The sequence below is a fragment of the Aptenodytes patagonicus genome, chromosome 7, assembly GCF_965638725.1.
Source record: "Aptenodytes patagonicus chromosome 7, bAptPat1.pri.cur, whole genome shotgun sequence".
NCBI lineage: Eukaryota > Metazoa > Chordata > Aves > Sphenisciformes > Spheniscidae > Aptenodytes > Aptenodytes patagonicus.
In genome coordinates this window covers 34,822,066-34,844,682 of record NC_134955.1, presented here as the reverse complement: position 1 = coordinate 34,844,682, position 22,617 = coordinate 34,822,066, and the positions used below count along the sequence as shown (strand labels likewise).

Sequence of the window (22,617 nt, the reverse complement as noted above, 5' to 3'; positions counted from 1 at the left end):
GACTGATGAGATACTGTGCCTTGCAGTCAGTGTTGGTTTAGGGCTGGACAAAGGTAGTAGTGTTCCAAAATTAATTGAGGCAAGTTTGCTTAAATGCCGAAGTTTCAGTCCTGGCCCCATGGGAAGTACCAAGGCATTTGCTGTATGTTCTAGTAGTGCTTTGTTTGAACATGGTCACACAGTGGCATCATTTTCCCTGAGGCATAGTCTTGGGTTTGCCACATAGAGATCCCCTTTAACATTTCTCTGTAACTCAGAATAGGTGGTTTCTTTTTCATTTAGAAAACAAACAAACCAACAAAAAAACTCGGTGTGCATTTGTTTATATTGCATAGCTATGGAGATCATGCTTGTACTGCTAATATCTCATCTGATGAGGCGCCAGCTCTCTAGCTGAAGTGTGTTGTCACACTGGCAAAGTACTTGAAGGAATGCCATTATGTTGTTGGAAATGACATTGGTCATGCAGCAGGGGACAGTCTCCTGTCACAGTCCGTAACAAGCCAGTACCCAGTGGAGCTGCAGTGCTGGTAAAGTGAGACGTGTCAGCTTCTACACTGAGAGGCAAACCAGATTCCCAACTGCTGGTAGTTGCTGCCATCTCAGAACGCTTTCAACGAGAGCAGAAATGCTAACCCTCACCACCTATCCCAATTATAGCCCGGGCAGTCGTTTTCTGCCTCCTAATAGTAGCTTAGTAGTTGAGATGCAATTAGTGCTTTTAATTTCCTGGTCTCAGATCTTGACCAGTGGCTCCGTTTCATCACTGAGAATTACTTGCAGTCATATGTTTTTAAAGTACATCTGATCAGGTTCATTCTTGTAGTGCAAATAAAAAAAATTAAAAGCATTGTTTCCCTACCTGCTGTAGGCCAACACTGAGCACTTCTAAAAATCCCACCCAGATTGTTTATATGTATGTGGGAGATGTGAAGCCGATAGAGTGGTTTGTATGGTCAGAAAATGTGTAAATCACCTTCATTCTTTAATTTTTAAAATTTCCCATAGATCAGTGGACACTGTAAAAAAAAAAAAAAAAAAGAAAAAAACCCACATCCACACTCAGGTTTATCATCTGGCTATTACAGCTGTCATAAGTTAATTCTCAAGTTATCTTCTCTGCAAAAATTTTTAATAGCTGTATAGTATAACGAATGAAAGTTGAGCTCTTTTTCGAAATTTATCATCTCGTTGAAATGACAGAGAGCTCGTGTGGCATAAAAGGTCAGTTACTATGTTATATATAACTTTTTGTTTTCATCTCCTACTGTTCTTGCAGGGAACTAAAAATGTTTTAGACAACAGATGTGGAACACTTAAAATATTTGGAATGTGTGGGAATATGCTGAGGGACCACCTGTCCTGCAACGCGAAAGACAGAATTGGTTTGTGAGCACTGTTTGTTACGCTGGCACTGAACAGGAGGAGTTGTACACTAAAAGTAAAGCAGAATTAAAACTATGGGGTAACTATACCAGGTTGACTTTACTCAAGGAAACATAGGGAAGAAAGATGAATCAACAAGTTCAATGATCATTAATACTTTGCCAATAATCCACATTTGAGATGCCCTTAATAAGTATAGCCTGGAGCAGTTACTGGGTCTCAGGAAGCTCATGGTTAAGAAGAAAAGAAATGGATTTTATCTGATTTAGCCTAAATAAGTTATTTTATTTATTGTTTGACTACTTCTACTAGTCAGATCCTATCTATTTAGTTACAAATTAACAATTACAGCTAGTAATAACTACTTTGGCTGTCCTTTGTGAAAACAACCCCCCCCCCCGCAAACCATTTACATATTGTAGAAAACCAAGGTTTTGATAATAATTTGGATTCCTTTAGAGCCTGAGGATTTCAAGGTGATTTGTTGCTGTTGTCTGTTTTTTCTACACATTTACTATTTATTGACTAAAGTTAACAAATGCTGTTTCACAGATGAGGGAACAAAGGCACAGATAGGATCAGTATGTAGCTTTTGCATTTCTTCATTTGGAGTTCTGGCATGTGAACACCCACAATTCTTTATTATCTTTTTCCTTCAATGATTTTTAAAACGAGGATATTAAAATTGGGATGATAGCTACTTCCTCGCCTCAGGGAAGAATTATGAAGATAGTTAATGTTTACACCAGTTGCCCCCTCTTTTCCTCCCTCCAACTGTTGCGTGAAACTACCTTTGCTCTGGTCCAGGTTACAGTGCACAGGGAAGGTATCACTCAATGCTTCTGCCCATAGGCACGTGTAGGCTGGGAAACAGTACATCAGGCTCTGCCCTAAAAAATGAAAATGGTGCATAAATCAGAAAGAAATTCAGAAACTCAGGTTCCTCCCTTGCTCTATTGACTTTGGAAACAGTGAAGTCTGGTTACACTTAATGGCTTTGGTCTCTCTCTAAATTTGGGGTATGGATGTGAAGCTGCCCTTCAAAATTGAAATCTCTATCTGACAGTACATGCCCAGAGTCGGTGAATGAAACAGCTGTTGGTGCACTCTCTTTATTAGGAGTGATAGAAAAAGTCGGGACACACATTAGCAGTGTTTCCCACAGCGAGTACGATTCTCCCTGCCCTCGGATATAATGGCTCGCTGCTGTATACTTTGCAGACAAATTACACGTACTGTGGGAGCCACAACTTCAAATTTCTCAACCTTTTTGCATGCAAAAATCCAGCATTAATTATGCTTTTTTACATTTAGAGTTCCTCTTCGTTAGCTGGAGGGAGGTCTTTGTGATTAAAGGAAGCAGGTTTCATTGAGCCAGACGAGCTCTGCTCTGTCCTCTTTTTCACCTCCCCTCAGGGCAAAGACCAACAGCTTGAGGGTGACCCCTTCAAGAAGTTTCACTGAAAAGGAAGATGAGAAAGGCTGGACAGGCTCTTTCTAATGGTCTGCGCTGGAGCCAGGAAAAGGCAGCTGTTTCTAGCCTTTCTGGTTTGTTTTTTTTTTTTTCCCCTCTCCCCCTCCCTTCCCAGTGGCTGAGATCTAGGCTTGCTGCCATATCTGTTTGTCTGTCTGTCTCATGTTGTTTTTCTCAGAGAGCTTCAGAGGCCAGTTGCCCATAGTCAGTTGCTGGGAACAGAGGTTGTTCCTTGTATCGTCTTAACTCTCCATGCCAGAGTGTTCATGCTTGAATAGGAAACAGCAAGATCTGTCAAAATAGCCCTTTTCTTTAGGGCTTTGAGGCTGCATTCTCCACGGCCATCTGTTCCCTTTCACCCTTTTGGACAATGTTGCTATTTGAAACCAACCACTCTTTGCTCTCTCCCTTTCCCCTTGCCCTCCCCCCTGCCCCCCCAAATCTGGGAAAAAGGGAAAAAAAGTTGTTTCTGGCCCCGACCAGCCTCTGGAGGATTCAACCATTTTGTAGTCCAAGGATTAAAAGTGATATTTTGCAATTTATTATTTTTCACTGACTTTAAAAATGTAATACATCTCAGGAGAGAAGAGTCACTGCAGTGAAAAGATTATTTTGGATTTATGCATTACTCTCCACGGAGCACTTCGGTGTCCTGTCGCTGCCTGATGCAGACTATAGTGAAAACTTGGCACATCTTGGAATATTTTGCATTATAGCAGGAACGGAAGGAACCTCCTATAGTTAAGGCTGTATAACTGTTTCCCTTCTAACCCTCTGTCTTCAGTCAGAAAAGCTTATCGGGATGAAATTTTCCGGTCTTGGTTGTTGTCCAAAATTGAATTTATTTGCTTAGTTTGAGATAAAGTGAGTCATTCCTTTTTGAGAATGAGATGAAGAAGAAAGCATATACCTCCTCCGCTCCAGGATGGGGGACTGTGCCGTGAAGAGGGGGACCGACTTGCTGAGAACCTCCTGGAAAGTCTGTGTCAGTCAGGGAGTGAAGCCAGACCCCTGTAATCCTCGGTCATTTTAATATCCTCCATGTTATATACTGCCTCTGTGTGTGTGTCTAAGTACATAAACATATATGCTCTGAACAGTGAGCCACTGTGACCTCTCCATGTGCTAGAATGTTTTGTCATTCATCTTATAATGAGGGAAGACGTCTTATATGCATGGGCCTATTGGCTGTGTGATAAAAAAAAAAAGTGAAAGTGCCCAGTTAACATATGCCATGAAAGTACTCCAAGCGCTCAGATGCATCTGCTAGGTGTATGTGCAGGGTTCGCCAGGCCAGCTCAAAAAGCACTTCTTCAGAGCAGAGAAGTGGATGGGCCACCGTCACAGCCTTCAGCTTGTGTCACAGGCTCCTCTGTGTTGAGAAATAGATGCAGCTAGTGAGACCTATGCCGACTTGTGGTTAAATACTCACCAGTTAAGAAATACCACAGTCAACCCTGATGACACTCGTTGTGAGAAGTAACTGAGTCCCTTCTGCGTTTGATAGGCAGAGTTAAAGTCACACATAGCATTTTTTACATTCAAAGTTTCCTAACTTTTATGTTCCTAATCATACAACCAAAACATTCTTTCAGTTTAGTTTTTGTGATGGATAGTATTAAGAGTTTGGCCAAATCTGAACTCCAGATGTGGACAGCTGTAATTTGCAAACAGTCATCTCTAGCCCCCAAATGTTTGGCTGACCTCTGTTTCCATGTTGCAGGCTGACAGAGAATTGTTTCATCCTGGAATTTCAGTTTTGATAACTCTGGCTCATGATCCAAGCTTTACAGCTCTAAGATTGTTGTTTTTATTTACACCTATAGGAAATTGTTGTAACTGTAATCTGTGGGACCACTGTTAAGAACACTTGAAGGCTAAATTTTCAAAGAAATGACGATGGTCATCATGCAAAGTAAAGCAGTTTGCTCAGTTTGCATACAAAAAAAATCTCAGCTTGAAGTACAATTTAACATTGATTATTAAACATAGTCCTTGTGGTTAACAGCCCCACCCTGGACTCTTAATTATTGCATGTTTCAACCCTCTGTATCAAGAAATCGTCACTCACTAAATTTGAAAATGATCCTGAAGGAGGACCACTACTGAAATACTCCTGTGCTCAGGGGTAAAAAGGACACATAACTTAATTCACTAGTTCAAATACATGGAACTAGGCTGTGATCAGAAATTGTTATTTGTTAAAGTTTTTTATGCTGAATATATTGAGAAAGGTCCACTGTGGTGTAGGCTGGATGTCAGTGCTAGTGTTAACTGAGCAAACTCAGGTGCTGGCAGTGATCTGGCTGTAGCAGCACAAAGCTCTCTCTGGCTTCATAGCAGAATATATTTACCAAGCCAGACCTTAGTGCTCATTTAAAACTAGCCTGCACACACCTACCGTCCTTTTCCATCTGCCATGTAGGCATACCATCAGCCTACTCCCTGGGAAATGGACAGCCGTGTCAGAAACACCCTGGGTATGTTAGCACTAATTGGTGCTTTTATTGGCCACTTCGATGGAGAACTCAATGTGCCACAGAAACTCGACTCCCTCCCTCCTATCCCCTTCACCTGTACGCGCTCTGACTCTCAAATGTAATTTAAGGATCATTTGCAGACTGGCTTCTACCTTGCCTGTACGACTGTTGCTTTTGCCTGCACTGTGTCAGTTTTGCGGGTACGAGAGCTAAGCTGCCAAGACACTGTTTCTTTACCAGAACATATTTTATGGAAAAAAATGTAGACTATGGGAATACAGTCTGTGTCTCAGACCGCAGCATCCTAATGTGACCATACTGCTGTGAGCTGCATTCTGAAACTCACTGCAGTTTCAAAGCTACATCTCCCTCTCCTCCCCCCAGATGTATTAGTTTTTGTTCTGCCTTTCTGGGATTTAGCCATTTAGGCTTCCAGACTTCAGACTGTTATGTTGGGGGTGTTTTTTGTACCTGTCAAGGAGGAGTGTGACAGCTGGCTCATTTGGTTCTAGCCTGGAAAGTTCGGAAGTGGCAAATCCAGATGATGGGTAAACACTAGCAGAGACTGATGAAGTTCAGCAGCTGAGATTAACCATCCTGGGAAAATCAGATACAATAATGCCATGGCTGTGTAGGTCAGAGGGCTGAGGCTTGCAGCATGCAAGGCTTCAGTTGCTCTGACAGCAGGATTCTAAATCTCAGTTCTTTATTCAAGCCTTAAGGGACCTACACACGTGTAATTCTAGTATTCTGCCCCCTCCCTCCTACATGCCTTCTGATTAATATCATGATCTTTTTAATTCCCGGCGGGAACTTAACCAAAAAAATACAGCAATAACTTGTAGCATGATTGGTGAGGTGATAATGAAAAGCGTTTTCTGGTTCACAGGGCCCTAGCATTTCCAGATGCCATGACTGGGCAAGCTTTGTTTTTCAACCTATGCATCCTTTATATGTGCAGGCAGGCAAAATTCCAGATCTGGGTTGTTTGGGGTTCCCCCCCCCCCCACTTAGGTCAATGGTTTGGGATTTTATTTTCTAGTCTTGGAGAGACAGGAAGAAGTGACTGCCTAGGAGAGGTTAGATGGAAGAAGCTGCTTTAAGTTTTAGTGATGAGCACTGTGAGAAAGAACTCTGGATACTAAGAGAGTGGTGTAAATTAGTACAATTCTAGATTTTGGAAAAAGAGGTAATTTCTCAAAAAAGGTCGTTAGAAAGGGAAGGAGGGTGAGCTGAGGGGTAAAGAATTTATCCTTGGTTACAGAAAGGAATTGACTTAACCACTGTCTTCTACTTGGTCTTCACCATCCCTCCCACCAAAGCACTACTCATTTGATCATTCGCACTAGCAATGCAGCAACGATGGAGTGCCAGAAGCTCATAACTTTGTGGTATGTTGTCAGGCCACAGAGGCAGAAGGTTTACACCAGTAAAAAGAAAGTATCTGTTCCCAAGGATTTCGACTCCTTGATTCCCTGATTTGGGCCCTGTTTCAGGTGCTGTAAACCACCAGCTGTCTTCCCACCTCCACAGATCTCCCGAGACCTGACCATTTTGGTCATGGCTGGTAGATTGTCTGGCAAGAAATCAAACCAGCTGGATTTTCTCATTTCTTAATGTCAATTCCTTTTTTAGGTCAGCAGACAGGAGTCTCAGTACTAGCATGTGTGTGCTTCTCTCTCTCTCTGTCTCTCTCTTTCTCAACTCAAAACAGAATTGACATGAACTCAGCGATGTCAGGGAATGAGATCCTCTGGTGCAAAACACACTGGTAACAGTGGGCATGCCAGTGTGGGATTAAAAACAAACCAGCAGCTGTCCAGTTCTCTGGAGGACCCTTCCTACATCTTGACCTGGACAAGAGGTCCCAGCTGATTTTTCAGGGTAGAGTAATGGTTAATATTGCTTATTTGAAAAAGCTTCTAATGTTTCATGGAGAATACTGGAAATCCATGTTTATATACAGTTTTGCTGGCCTGTCGCATATTTTGATTTATTTTTTCTCATCCCTTAGGGAAGATTCCTTATAAGTGGGGAATAATCAGCAGCAGCTAAGAGACTCTTAAACTGCAGTTCTCATGAAAAGAAGGTCTTTAGGTCAGGAGCTATCTTTTTGTTCTCTGTTTGTATAGTGGTTTGCATACTGCAGATGAGAGCTCTAGGAGTTGTCACAATAGAAATAATGAATGGCTGGAAAAGACAGCAGAAAGGACCTTATTCTTGATCTAATATCAGATTAACACTGTAAAAATCACCCAGAATGTGTACACAGATACACATAAATATAATGATAAACAAAAAAGTGTGAAAACTCACCTGTTTGGGGCATATGAGATAAATAAACCGTGTTGTCCAAAATGAGAAGTGAGCTCATTCCCTTTCTGTCACATTCACTGCTGTCTCTCCATCAGAATGTTGCAGCTGGAGTCTATAAGTGGCAGTTTTTGGTCTCTTGATGATGACGACTGAATCAGAACTGTCTTTTCAGTGTAATCTCTAGTAGGCACTTCAGTGCTGCAGCAGTAGCACAGCTACGAACTAGGGGTAAAAAAAAAAATTTCCATTGAAAGTGGTTTTTTTTAACTGGTGATTAGTAGGGGTTTGCACTTAATTGCTTCGTTTGCTAAGTATATTTTGATGACTATACTATTAAAAAAAAAAGAAAACTAAATTACACATCATTGATTACTAAACAATTCCAGCTTCCAGCTAAAATATTTTTACTTGTTTATAATTAAAATTTGAAGTAGGCTGGAATAATCTGGGGGTTTTTTTGCACAAATTTAGAACTAGGTGTTTTTGGGGAGTAAAGTTGCCAGATTCCCTCTCTTAATAAAAGGAGGAGAATAAGAATTTTAAAAGTTAGAATTTTTACATGGCTAGTTTTGTGGCCAAGCTTGATTTCTTACAGCAGCAACTGGTTTTCCTGCCATATGTCCTGAATAATAATGAAGGCAATACTGTGCTCTAGGAAGTAAGTTTTGATTTTTCTCCTAAGATGAACCAGACTCTGCTGTTGATATGCCTGCGTAAGCCATTAACTGAAACAGATCTGTACAGTTGGAACGGGGAGCAACATTTGCTTTAGTGTCTGTTCGTACAAATCAGTAATTTGTGTTTGGTAATTACCTAGGTGTATGTACGTATGCATTTTGGTCTGTGCGTTGTATCAAGTGGGTGATATCAAATGGTGGTCTAACTAGCTGTCTACTGCTAGGGCCATGGCTTTAATGTAAAGGACCTGGTTTTTTTCATCCTCACTCATTTTCTGTTAGTTTTGTGAAGGTAGAGTATATGACAGGAAGAGTTTGGGGCGTACCTTGGCTGACCAGTGCAGAGAGTGAGACGGTCACCACTGTAGGGTAAGAGAATCAGAGTCACCTTTTGCCTAAAGAAAAAGCTGTGGAGAAGGACTGAAAATGGCAGAAGTCAGCACATGGGAGTTTGAAGGGGACTGTGGTTAGTTACTTCACAGATGAGTTTGTCCTGTGGGTTGTTTTTTACTGTGTGATGGGTTTTTCCACCATCGGATATTTTTATACTTTTACACTTGTACTTTCTGAGTAGGTGAAGGTAGAAAAATAGATTAGGGGTTGAGGGTTCTTTTTCCTCTCCTCTCCTCTCCTCTCCTCTCCTCTCCTCTCCTCTCCTCTCCTCTCCTCTCCTCTCCTCTCCTCTCCTCTCCTCTCCTCTCCTCTCCTCTCCTCTCCTCTCCTCTCCTCTCCTCTCCTCTCCTCTCCTCTCCTCTCCTCTCCTCTCCTCTCTTCTTTTCTTTTCTCTTCTTTTCTCTTCTTTTCTCTTTTCTTTTTTCCCCCCTCTCCCTTCTGGTGTCATTGTTAGAGATCTGCACCAAAAATACAGTCTAAATGCAATGCAGGTGAAAAGCAGTGATCTTTATGAGCTCTGCCAGTGAACCGGAAAGCTGCACAGCCTAAGCAAGAGGGAAAGTACTTTCATTCTTATTGCATGGTGTGCCATTTTTGTTGAGCTCAGTAGTTTAATTCTTTATAAATATTTTTTCTGTACTTTTGGAGAGTTTTTTCTCCTTTTGATAAATCAGGCTTTTATCAAGATGATTTGATGTTAAGATTTGAACGCTTTGGGGACTGATTGCTTCTCTATTTTGTTATTTTACTGTCTCTATTTTGTTATTTCACTGTTGTATTGTGCATCAATCCCTTTTTTGCATTTGGTGAGAAAAGATTTTTGAATTACCAAATTAATAGAGATTGCAAAGGGGCCCAGTGGTGGAGATGGACCTGCCAGGCAATGACTCTTTCATCTGGAAAGACAAAAATCTATATGAGAATGTGGAAAGGGTGGAATTCATTGCTCTGTGCAGTTATACCAACAAGGAACAAGTTTTTTTTTTCAACCAAGAGTATAATCACACTCTGCCTGCAAGGACTCCTTGCATTTAAAAATGTTTTAAGAACTCTGTTTTATTTGATTCAAGACACTGGTCTAGTTATTCTAATTTTCATAGGATGAGACACTAATGAAACGGAAGTTACTTTATGATTAAATCCCCTTCAACCATATTTGCAACAATTGGGACTTGGTTACATGATGATTTAGTCTTTAAGATGGTACCTCCTTATACATAGAGGATGAGAAGGTCTTTGAGACCATGTCTGTACTTGTAATTCTCTGCTTGGACATAATAATCTCAGAATCAGTACTGAGCTGAATTGCTTTAATCCTACTGTTTCCTCCAGTGAAAAATGGAAGGTGGAATAAACCCACTTTCCCCATCCTATATGTGGCATTTATCTCAGTGATAAGGAAGGTGCTTACGGAAGGTTTGTTTTAATTGCATTGATGTGGGGAAACAAACAAAATTATTCTAGCCCTCATGTATAAGTAGGGCCAAGTGTTGTTGCCCAGTTCCACCGACAGCTCCTTCCAGGGCAGTGGAGCCCAGTGTGAGCCTCATCTTCTGCTTGGAAGCAGCACTGCGGGCCTCAGTTGAAGAATCACCCTTTCTTCTTTGGTTTGTTTTTCCCCTGGTTCTGGAGAGGCATTTACTTTGCATTTGGCTCAGACCACAAGAAGCTTTATTTTCACTTGTGACAGCTGTTCAGTGAGAGTGAAGCAGCCAGTTCCTCCTTTATGTTTGCGATCCAGAACAGATACAGTGTCTGCTGGTGTCTCTGCCGGTGCCCTGAAGAGAGCTCAATTTCACAGGAGACGGCAGAACAGGTACCTCATGCAGTCCTTGGCCTGTCTGCTGATGCGCCCTTTGAAGATCAGTTTAATGCTGGTTCTTTTTGTGTGAGGAAAGGAGGAGTGTTTACAGGAATTGACATCACCGCTTAATTTTACTTGAGCTGGATCTGAATATATAAAGCAGGGGGTTGTTCAAAGGTCTTCTCCCACCCTTCTAGCATGCATCTTCACCTCCCCATGCTAGGGGAGGTGCTTCTGGACACCCACTCCCTTTTCCTACATATTGCATCCATAAACTGACATCTGCCACCTTTCTCTCACCTGTCTGTCAGCCCTGTTTTCTTCTCTTAGTCCCTGTGCTCCCTGTATCACCCTTGTCCTGAGCAGAAACCATCACGCCAGCAGTGACTGGAGTGGGAGCTGTGCTCTAAGGCTGGAGAGATGGGAACTGCTGCCTGTCAGCTGACTGCACATCACTGGCTCTGTAGAAGCATCCACCCCACAGCATGGATAAGCGCCTTCATGTCACAGCTGGGAGCTGTTGCTCCATACCACTCTGAAGTGGTTCAGGCTGGACAGTTTGGGGACCTCTGAGCAGAGACCAAAGTCCCTTATGAGCCTGCTTTCTTCTTGGGCCAAGGTTGGTCTGATACTCCCATCTGTAAGTACGAAAATACCAGGGTTTGGAAGAACAAGGCAATGTATGCTGAAAAATATCACTCTCTCTTTGAACAGTATTATTTATCCAGTTCCTTTGTCCAGTTCATTAATGACTTAAGTAGTGGTTGAAATAACAGAAAAGATAAGTCCGAGGTTTTTTTAAGGCCATGTTTGAATATAAATCTGTTTTCTTAACATATCCTCTTTCCTTCCTCTGAGACATTTACTATCTTTTTGTGTTTAGAGCAAGGAGAAGGAATGAAGCATGTGCTTTCACTGCCCTTGAACTTCTTTGCAAAGCTGGCGCTGCTTCCCCCTCGGTTTACTTCACTTCTTGTTGGTTTGCCTCTCTGCCTAATGCATCAGCTTGCAGGAGGATCCCTTATAAAATGGAAACCTTTCCTGTGAGGCATTCCTTTCCACCCTGTAAAAAGTCTTTGCTGTAAATTTGCTCCAGGCTTACTAACCACTTTGCAGAGTCATAAATTTGAATAACTTCACAGAAGAGGATTTGCCTGAAAGTGGGTCACACAAACAGCCCTCTTCAGACAGGGGCTGACACAGTATGGTACAGTAGGCTTTCTCCTGTATAATAAAATAAAACAAATGACAGCAATTAGCTTGCTTGTTCTGCCACGAGCCTTACACCTCTAGCACTTCTATTCACTTTGGGACAGGTTTTAGGCCTGGAAGGAATGCAGAGTTAGGAATTGCTATGGAGTGTTATCTCCGTAATATCAGCAGACTGCAGACATTTAACCGCTTAAATGCCCGGCTCAGGATTGTAATAGCAAGATGTTACTCCTTCTGTTAGCTAATAGCAGAGAAACATAATTTGAGGGAAGTTTGGATGTGAATTTTGAGGCTGTTTTAGGCCAACAGTAGCTACTTCTGCAATGTCTGGGCTTTTTGTCTGTAGTCAGAGGTCCCCAAGCAGCGGTGGGCGAATTGCTTCTCGGTGGTGTGGAGTGGTGGCTTCCAGCTGCATACACGGGTGCAGTTACACCAGCTGTGAGGGGAACACCTCCACACCCACCAGAACTCACACTTAGCTGCCTCACTTGAATTTTGTGATTCCTACCCATTTCTAGCAGGTGGGAAAGAAGGACGATGTTGACTACAGGAGGAACTTGCAGCTTATTCCACATGACAGAGAGGATTGCAAAACTTTAAAGCTGCTTCACTGTCTTTTATTCTCCCTTAGCTTGTTGGTACAGTAATGGCATTTTACTTTTGTGGTGTTAGCACAACAACAAAAGTTTGTAGAACTTAATGAACTTAATTAAGTAACTTGGTTTAAGTCATTTTAAGGGAACGGAATACAGACCTACCAGTACCCCGCTTTAACTCTTGAACCTGTTCTCTCCTCCAGCTGGGAAATTAAATCCAAAAGGTAGATGAAGAGAAATTATTATTGTCAGCACATCCACCTTCCCAATAGAGATGGGTTAGACTAATTAACAGAATAGCTTTCCTAATACTGAAACTTCCAGTTAGGTGCTCCTGCGGTGAGTTATTCAGGTGGAAGTTTGATGCTTATCAAGATATTAATACCTTTGTTTGGAGGAAAGAAAAGCAGCCATCCTTGCTGGATGGCACAACTGTAGCCTGTTTTCAGGCTAGAAGAGATGTTGTTCTGGAGAACTGAGTATTGTGCGTGTCACAGTGAGTTCCCGTGGCGTGGGAAGTAATTCAGACAAGTATAGAGTCCAGACTCTTGTCAAACTATTGGCTTGAACTAGGTGCTTCACTAATTTCTTTTGTAGACCTTAAACATTTAAAGACCTAATCCAAATCCAGTTGATGTTAATTGAACCTTGTATTACCTGGGGGGAGGTTTGAGGTCTTCAGCTGAGTCCTGTAGTGCACTACAATCATTCCAGGCCCTTCTCTCCAGCCTGCTGCTCTCCTCTGCCCAATGTAATCTAATACAGTGTCCTTCTCATTGCTTGCAAGCTACCGGCAATGATACAAATAATGATTATTACTGCATGCCAACACTTTTGATCTTACCCTTTACTGGGTATTTTTCCAAAATAAAAGCTTTAGTGAATGAAGAAATTATGTTTCTGCTCTGAATAGTTGGGGGAAAAAAGTAACAAAACCCACAACCTTGCAAATGTGAAAGCAATGAAGGGTTTTAAACCTGAATCTTACAGAAGCTCTGCTGGGCCATGAGATGACTGTCATTTCAGTACAGTATTGCTTCCAAAACCTAGTACTTCCTAGTACTTATAATTTAAGTTTCAACATTAACTGTTGCATTACTGATCATTTTGACAGAAACAAAAACTGCTCTGAAGTTTTTATTGCAGAGTAAGTGTAATATTAATTGACTTTAATTGACTAATTGACTAACTTTAATTGACTTAGTTGACAAGGATTTCATGACTGTCCTGGGGAAGCAATTTAGTTTGTTGCCTGATAGGTGACAGGAAGTTCCACGACTTTAACTTTCTCTCATTCAACTTCAGGCCAACACTCATAGCTTTTTAACAGTATGGGCTCTCTGCCTCAAACAGTTCAATTTTCAACTTGCACGTGATCATTTATACCCACATAACAATTGGGATTTTGTTTCTGAATTTCTTTGGTTTGTCTGGCTTGCTCTGTTCTTGTTTGTACCTCAGATGACACTTCAAGTCACTCGTCTAGCTGTTCATCTTACACAGAACTTGTGGTAAGCAAAGATGAAGGTCTCAGGCACCTACCTGCCTGCATATGTATATGTGTGTATGTATGGGTCTCTGGTTTCAATACGAGAAAGCTCAGGTGCAATGGCAGTTCAGCAAGCTGGATCATGTGGCATTATTGGAAACACTTCTTTATGTTGTCATTGCTGATTGCAGCAAAGTGCATTTTCCTTCAGGGTTATATAAAGTTCATATGATTTCAGAGACACCAGAATGGTATTTACAGCTAAGGGGCTCCCTTCTTTGCAAATCTTAGAAAATGTGTGGGATGTCTGGTGGCATGAAGCAGCATTCTGATTTTTAGATCGGGGTATTGTGGCACCACATTCTGCTCCTTTAGCTTCCCTTTTTCTTAGGTCATTATACGCTGTCACTCTGCTGGCCTGCTTTCATCTCCTCTGTGCCCATAGAAAGCTGGTTTGCTTGGGGATAGTATGTCTAAAGAGGAAAAGGCAAGTGTCCCCCATGCATGATGCACCTCCAGATATTTAGAAAATGTACCGATCTCTCCAAAAAGGTAGGTAGTACTTTGCAACATATCCTTAATTCTTGGCACTTTGTCTAGGTAGCAGAGGGTGAGATGGAGAACTCACACTGCAGTTGTATAAATAAAAGAGAAAGGTAGGAAATTGCGATAGTGCCATCTATTAAATACCAATTGTGATTAACTAGCTTAGGGAATGATCTGAGATGACTGATTAGAGTTTCCATGCTGAACCCTTCTCTGTGGCGCAGTCCTGATGCAGTTTCTTTCATATTTATCTTCAGGAGCTTCTGGAAGTGGGAAGAGGGACTCTGGTTGTGTGACAGCAGCCCTTGGCAACACGTGGAGTCACAGCGTCAACACCAGGCTCATACTACAATATCATGACTTGCCGACAAGACAGGTGAGAACTTAACAAAGAGAATTTAAATAAAGCTACACCAGCAATGCTTGGTCAGATGGGCTAACTGTGTCCTTCAGCCCCTGTGGTCATGCAGTGTGTGTTGAGAACCTGTCACTCTACAGCCAATTGCTTATCTGGGGTGGGGGGCAGTCAATGTCCTTTGCTTTTCAGGGATGGCCATTCCTCCAGTGCCTCCCTGTGTTAGGATGGGCTTATCTGAGTCACAGGACCTAGCGTTAGCCTGTTGGCACAGGCATAAAAGTTCCTTTTAGTGCATTTCATGTTGTGGAGTTGAAGGGTAATCCTTAAAGTGCTTTCCTGCGCAAGGATTTGGGGGCAGGAGTAGGAGGCTAGTCCTTTCACTGCCATGATTGTTTTGCTGTCATCCTTTCCACTCTTTGTGCCAAATTTCAGCTGTGACTGTTAGGACAGGGAGCACTCTATCTTCTGCAGCTACTGTTTGCAAGTGGAAGCTTGCTGCCTGCACCAACAAGCTTAACTTTGAGCAGTAAGTATGGTACCAATTTTCCAGAAGTATGCCTGCAAAAAGCAGAATGCTTACCCCTTTCACTAAGAGACTTCATGCTTTTGAGTGAAATATAGTAGCATTTTTTACTGCAGTCTTCACCTCTTAATTAAAAAAAAAGTGAAAAACTAGGAGGCAAGACATTTGGGGTTTGATTGAAGGAATAACTTTCTTTTTGTTTTTAAAAACATCATAACCGATGATTTCATCTGTCCCTTGGGATATCTGCAGTTATAATCTCTTTGGCTTTGTCTATTCTGGTTTTGCATTGATGTAACTCTTTCCAAAGGCTGTGACCCTCAGTCTTAATGCTATTGATTTTCTGCCTGTTAAAGTAGAGAGCTGTCAGAAAAATTGCTACACGAAATTTGTACCATCTTACTCCTATAGCATTACTACCCACATGCATTCAAATTGGTGCTCCTGGTTTTACTGCCACAACACAAGGTCTCTTGCTTTGAGGTTGCAGTCTTTAGAGTCAGAGGAGAGGAAGCCATCCTGTTTTATTCTGCTCATTAGAAGTAAAATTCTAATGATGGCACTTCTGTTCCTGTGAGTAGTGGGCACTGTGAAGCAGTGGTAGTTCTCTGGACTCTCAGGTAGCAGGTTGTGTGCATCAAATGCAGTTAGAAAAGGCATCTTCTGGACTCACTTCTAAAGACCGAGCACAGCTGTATAGAAACATACTCTTACTGCTGCTGCTCTTATAAGTTCTCTATGCTCTGCTTCTTATTCTGGTCTGTAATGAGTTCTCCTTTTCTACATGTGTGTGCAAAATACAAAGCTGTTCACAAATTTCCTGAATCGCTTTGGAGGTACATGAGAGGTGGAGTTGGCAAAGGGAAAAGGGCAGAAACTGGGCTCTGTGCTACTTCATGGTGCACAAAGTCAGCTAAAAAGGATTAAGAACATTCCTCTGGTGGTGGAAAGAGGGAGCAGTTTTCCTAAAGAACATTCGGATATTAAATGTAGTTTTTCCTGATTTTGTTTGAGAAGTAATAGATTGCAAGTATATGAAATGTTGTTTTCAAGCCTTTAAAATTCCATTATAAAAAAAATATTATGTTCTGCTTAAGAAAAAGCGGAGTTTTACTCTGTTGCTAGCTGGGTTTATCAGGTGAACCACGTTGCTTGCATGTGAAGCCGTGGGCTCATTCTGTTTTAGTTAAGCAGAAGAACTAAATCTACAGTGAGGAAAAACAACCCTGAAGTAAACATTAGTATATATTATTAAAAGCAAAGTAATTTGAAACAGAAGCATGATATAAACAGTGATAGCTCTGTGAAGTCCATCAATGAAATGGGATATGTCCATGATGTCCTGTAAGTATTTTACTGTTGCTGATATGTGTCCTTTTTTTAGATAAATTCTCTTTTCTTAAAGTCATAGAAATCTTTCAGCTAGACATGCAGTTTCCAGTTAGAGGAAGGCATCTAGAATTACCCTACCTGTCACAGCACTGTATTGATTAAATTATTATAGTTTTACACACATATGTTCTTTCATAATTGCTTTATACCCACTTTCAGAAACGAATTGTGAATAAAGGTGCCTCAGTTCTTGAGATGACATTTCAGTCATCGTAAGGTGGTTCTGCCAGGAGGTGTTGGGTATCAGCACTTTGAAAATCAGCACTTTTCAAGGAAGCTTAACTTGGAGGTCCAAAAATTCCCAAGTCAGTAATCACTTTTACAAATTCTCATATTACTGTATTAAAAAAAAAAAAAGAAGCCTGTGATTATCTGTGTAGTTTTAAAGTGAAATTTTGCCCCAGGAAATTACTGAAAGCACACAATTGTCCTGGACATTTGGGTGAAAAGTAGTGCAAAAACAAGTTTTCCCTGCTTTTCACAATTTGTAACCCTGCAGAATCAATACTGTTCAGGGAATAACCTGTGTTTTGTTCTGACCTGCACAGCAGACACAATTTTTTCTTTCAAAACTAGAATTCATTCTTTCTTCAGTCACTTGACCTCCTGAAGAAGCTCTTCCTGGCTCTACTTTCTCTCCTTCTTTCCCTGGAGGAGCTGGGGCAGTGGTGACAGTCTGAGGGATCTTCCCTTACATCCAACTTCCATGGTAGTAGAGCCAGCGTGCTAATCCTCGCTGGGAAATCCTACCCATCAAGAGAGAAAGCACCTCTTGAGATGCACTGGGCCATGAGGCCCAAGGGTGGTATTCTTCAGAATGTGAAGTGATAATGTAATCGTTAAGGAGGATTCAAGCAAGCGGTTTTCCAGAACCATACTATCTTCTGGACAGGACAGGCCACTGAGCTGCTAGATGCTTGTTCTTAGTCATGCAGTACTCGTTTCTGGGAAAGCTTGGGGACGTAGTCCCTGTTCCTGAAACTTTGGGGAATGCCAGGGCAGCAGGTGGCAGAATGAGTATGCAACAAACCTAGGGAGATTAAGCATAGTATTCCTACACAGGAATTTTTTTTCTATGTTAAGCAAAAGATTCCTTCATTTTGTTTGTCCAGCAGACATTTTTTCAGCCAACTATCCCTTTTTCCACCCCACCCTCCGTATGTCTGGTGAACATTAATAAGACAGCGGCCAATTCAGCAAAGTAATGAAATTTCTGAGACATCCTCCCTGCCTTAAAATCAATTAGGTTTGCTTTATTGCTTGAATAGGAACAGGTTTCTGAACAAACAAATGAACTTTCCTCTTTTGCCCCCTTCTAGAAGCCAGTGTTCTGGTTTTGTTTTCCTCCAGGACAGAAGTAACACCACTGGGGGAGGGCAGAAGGAGGTTTCCAGTCTCCAGTCCAGCATTTAAATTTGTTATGCCACCAAAACCCGGAAGCGTGGACTACAGTGTAGGAGTCTTTTAACTGCTGAGGTTGGACTGAGCTGCACGACTTCCACAGCAGCATGGTGGCATAAGAGCTTGGGAGAATGCGGGAAAAGTTAATTGTTTCACACAAATGGGTTCATGAAGGGAATTTGCTATTATCTTTATGGGTACTGATACTTGGTTCTCCCTAAGCACTCTTGTAAGTAGTTAACCATGACATTTGTTTTCCTGAAATCCATACATAAACATGCAGACCCTTTGAGTTTGGGCCAAAACCAACAAGGCTGCACTAGAAACTGTCAGACTCGGTTACCCCTATGTGTATAATTATCCTTCTTTCCTGAACTGGAGTTAGCAGGCTCCAAGGTTACTGTTTTCATGTGTGCTCAGCTGTCTTTGGGGGACAGCATAGTAGGGTTTAATATGTTGACATGCTATATTTAACGTTTTATTCTTGTCTGTTCAAGACGGGGTGCTGGGTTAAGTGAGACACTGGCCAGATCTGACATGGCAACTTCTATGGGCCTGGTTTATTTTATAGTTTTCAAGGGATTTGTGAGACTCGTACTATTGTGTTAATGTCTGTAACGTTTTGAAATTATCAGATAGAAAATGCACATAGAAGTGTTATTTTATAACAAATCAGTGTTTTCCTGTGGTATTTTCAAGGAAGAGCATTTAGGATTGAGATATGGGCTGGAGCTTTCAAGCCATGCCAGGTGAGCTGTTGTGCAGCAATTGTCCTGCTTCAGGTAAAGTGTTTCAAATGCATAAGTATATGGTGACTCATTCTTAAAAAAACAAAACAAAACAAAAAACTCTTCTCTCATTCAGACTAATGCCAGACATAACTTTTGTTGTGTCCTTGGTTACAGACCAGCTGTTTTGTCTTGCTCTGCTTACTATCATATGAATAAGTCCTGAATAAGCATTCCAAAATTGTGATGGTGAAGTAACCATGGTACTCGCTGGCGTGGGGAAGGGCTGGGAGAGTGCCGAGGGGAGTGGGGATGAAGTTTTACATTTATGTGACTTGCTAAGGCCAACTGCTATGATTCTTTACCTTAAATTTGTTCTAATTTTAGTGAAGCAGTTCTTTCATATTGTACAGATGTTTGGCTGTAACTCTACCAGTCATTGAGAAAATATATTAAAAATAGAAATAATGTAACTTGTTGCAGTCATGATGGTTTCAGAGCATAAGTGAGACCAGATTTCTCTCTCCCTGTAAAACATTGAAGGTAGTTGTTATGTGGACTCTGTAGCTGTTGGATAGCTGTCCCATTTTAAAGATAACACCAGGTGAGATTTTAATCCATAAAAAAGGGAAGCAAATAAACCACAGAAAATAAAACAATTTCAAACAAAGCAAGTAGGCTGTGGAGAAAAAACATACACCAAGTACTACTATCTGGGGTTAACACTTTCTAAATTTTGCCTTAATAATCTGGAGGATAGCAAGTACAGTAATGAAGTTTGGAAATGGCATCCAACTTTATGTGTCGAAACATAGCAGAAGATTGTAGCCTCATGCTATAAAGGGTTCTAATTACTTTGGTGAGATGGTAATATTTGCTGGGGAGAAAGAAGAGGCAGTGAAATGTAATCGGACAGAACATGTACTGAAGTCACTCTGAGATGGAAGGAATAAGGTCTAATACAAATAAAATACAAACAGCATTGGTGTGTTTTCTTCTATTAACTTTGTAACAGTTATAGCTACCTACTAAAGCAAATGGAGAAGAAGAAAATGCAATGAAAAAAGAATATTTTTAATAGTCTTAAACATAGTTGTGGAGTCAGATGAGAAGGATGGAGATGGCCACTAGTGTTGAGAAATGCAGACAGAAAGCTTTTCACCTGCTTAAGTGGGAGCAGAGCAGAAGCTAGTTCAGTCTTTGACATGGTGGGGCAAGAAAAAGCCCATAGAGAACTGGGCAGTGAAATCAGCATTTGGCCGAAGGAGGTGACTGAGGATGTGTGAAGGTTGCCCATCGTTATGTGTGAGGCAAGAAGTATTACTCTTTACATTGTCTTCTGCTGAGCTAGAATTTGGGGAGACTCAGGAAAAGAAGTCCCAGTACCCTAAACAAGTACAGAAGAAAGCTGTTGCGTGTGGGTTTTTAGCAGAATTATTAAGACAAATTAAGTGTCATTTAGCAGCTGCGATCCATGTCAGGAAAACCTGTCTATATGCTACATGAATCATGTTCATTGTACAGTAATGCAGATTATGTACATAGTACAATACTTTTTTTTCAAGTCTCTAGACGTGAGAAAATCTGCAGATGGCAGTGGATAATGAGGTCCAGTAAGCAGTGATAGAAAAGGGATGTGGCTATTTGGTTGTTTTAAAATGGAAGTGGTGTAAAGTGTGTATCTGTTCTAAGCCATCTTATTACATAATGTGCTTATCATATGGGAAATCAGCTCTGTGAAAACACGAAGAGAGGTTTGGTTTTTTTTTTAAGATAAGAATGATGGTATGGAGTCATGCAAGGGATAGGAAATTTTGCAGGAAAGTACATTTTTTTCAGGTGAGATTAATTTTTTATGGTTCTCCATTATGGAGTATGCTGCTTTTGAAGAAATAGCTGTGGAAAGACTGCAGGAGCACGTATTTGAATTCTGCAAACCCTTCCATTTAAAGAAATGTTTTTTTTCTAGGATACACAGTTTATTTCAGAGACTTTTGCCTCCCCTCTGCTATCATTTGAATATTTTGAATCAAGACACAATGAAAGATTGTTAAGGCCTCAAATCTCCATGCATGTGTACAAACCACATCCTTTAAAATACATAAATGAGAAGCTTATGGGGTTTTCTTCTGATTAAAAAGGCTCTAGACTGATAACCCTTATGACAGAAAGCTTTTGCTTATCCATAGATCATATACAAGCATAAGCAGCAATATGAACTTGAGTTGCATGTGAACAGGATGAAACTGGACACAATGCACAACTGTAGCATAAACAGATGATTATCGACACAGTATGATACTGACTTAATCCAGCAAAAGTGCCAAATGAAAGGATGCCATAAAAATAGAGAATGTTCATTAACAAGTATTTGGAGTTCAAACATCTCTAGGTCACTTACTTTTCTGACTTGTGTGTTTATTCATGTCTCTGCAGTAAGCTTCCTTCTTAATGGACTTGTGGGGGATGGTCATACAATATAAACATGTCTACATTAAATGGGACTGGATTTATGGCCCTCTCCTCTTAACAGGACACTTCTAGATAGAGAAAAATGTTTCCATCGTTCTTGAACAAGAATTCATTTACTCAGGTGCTTATATAACACTAATCAATTTGTTATCTAAGAATCTAAATAGAAGTGAAAGGACCCTAGATAAAATGGAATAGAACAGAAGAAAACCTTTAAATAGTTCATCTTTTTCTCTGTCCTTTTTTTAATAAGCATTGCAGGTTTTCTTAATGAAGATTATTCTGATGTCAGATTGACAAAATATAGCAGCAGCTGTGCAAACTTCAGACTCATAGATCTGTAGTTCAAAGCATCCTAAAGAGAGAAGCAGGAACGTCTCTGAGGCAGAGAGGCAAAATCAGTCATTAAGCTATACTAAGTCTTCCTATCGAGGCTGGTGACAGAGGTGGGTACTTGCTGTTAGACATCTTTGACTGATAGGCCAGTCAGCTCTCAGAGGAGACTCCTCTTTGGTTGCTGCTAACCTGCACCAGTTACAAGTTAACTGTCTTATAGTATGTTGTATTTTCGAATTACTATGCAAGCATTTGCTGACTGATCTCTGCAATGCCCATGCCAGGTGCTCATAACTGAGGAAACTGAGTCATAAATAAGTAACTGGCCAGAGTAAATCCTTTGCAGCTGGGAGCAGAGCTGGAATCTCTTCACTGCCACTTATGTGCCACTAAGCTTGATCTTGCTCAACCTTTACTGCCTATGTTTCAGGCACTTAAGAAGTCTTGGTACCTCCTTGGAGTATGTAGTTCCTCAGCTGTGAAGGTACTCCTTCTGCTTCCCTCTCCAATTTTCTCTGTAGATTAACTCACCCGCTGAACTGGTTTTAACTGTGGTCATTGACTTCTCTCCTGAATCTCTCTCCTTAGCGTGCCATAAGCTTTTCTTCATCAATGTTCACCATTAATAAAAGGTTAATGAAACTGAGGCTGTGGCTTGAGCTTTACAGCAAAACTCTCTCTCTGCTTCCTTGTTTCCAGTTTCTGTTGATACCGTAACTGATTTTTCTAAGCCTCAGCTCTACAAGTCACCTTGCATTCCTATGTCTCTCCTCTTTGCAGACATCAAAACTGTTCCAAGTTGCGAGTTCCCAACAAAGCGAGGAGCTAGCACTTAAATTTTTGGATGATTAAAATGCTTGTCCAGACTCTTGTCTTCCATATTGGTTAATGCAACATCTTCATTCCTAGTATTATCAACCCCATTTTTTTTTCCTCTTCCAAACATCCCACAGAAAACAGAATTCTTACTTTGGTGACACCTACTTAGTCACAGTGACATTATTGTTTTAATTTTTACATATTTTCTCAGTTCC

General features: G+C 41.0%; 1 protein-coding gene across 7 annotated transcripts in view; it reads left to right on the top strand.

The window, feature by feature from the left end:
• The window catches only part of RAD51B (RAD51 paralog B), a 466,410-nt gene that overhangs the window by 295,780 nt on the left and 148,013 nt on the right, over positions 1-22,617 (top strand). For all 7 annotated transcript variants that reach the window (XR_012995904.1, XR_012995903.1, XR_012995905.1 and 4 more), the window contains one exon: positions 14,631-14,749. Coding sequence is in view for 4 of the 7 variants with exons in the window: in XM_076344829.1 (XP_076200944.1) it covers positions 14,631-14,749 (119 nt within the window). In the remaining 3 variants the exon portion in view is untranslated. The remainder of the gene's footprint in view (positions 1-14,630; positions 14,750-22,617) is intronic.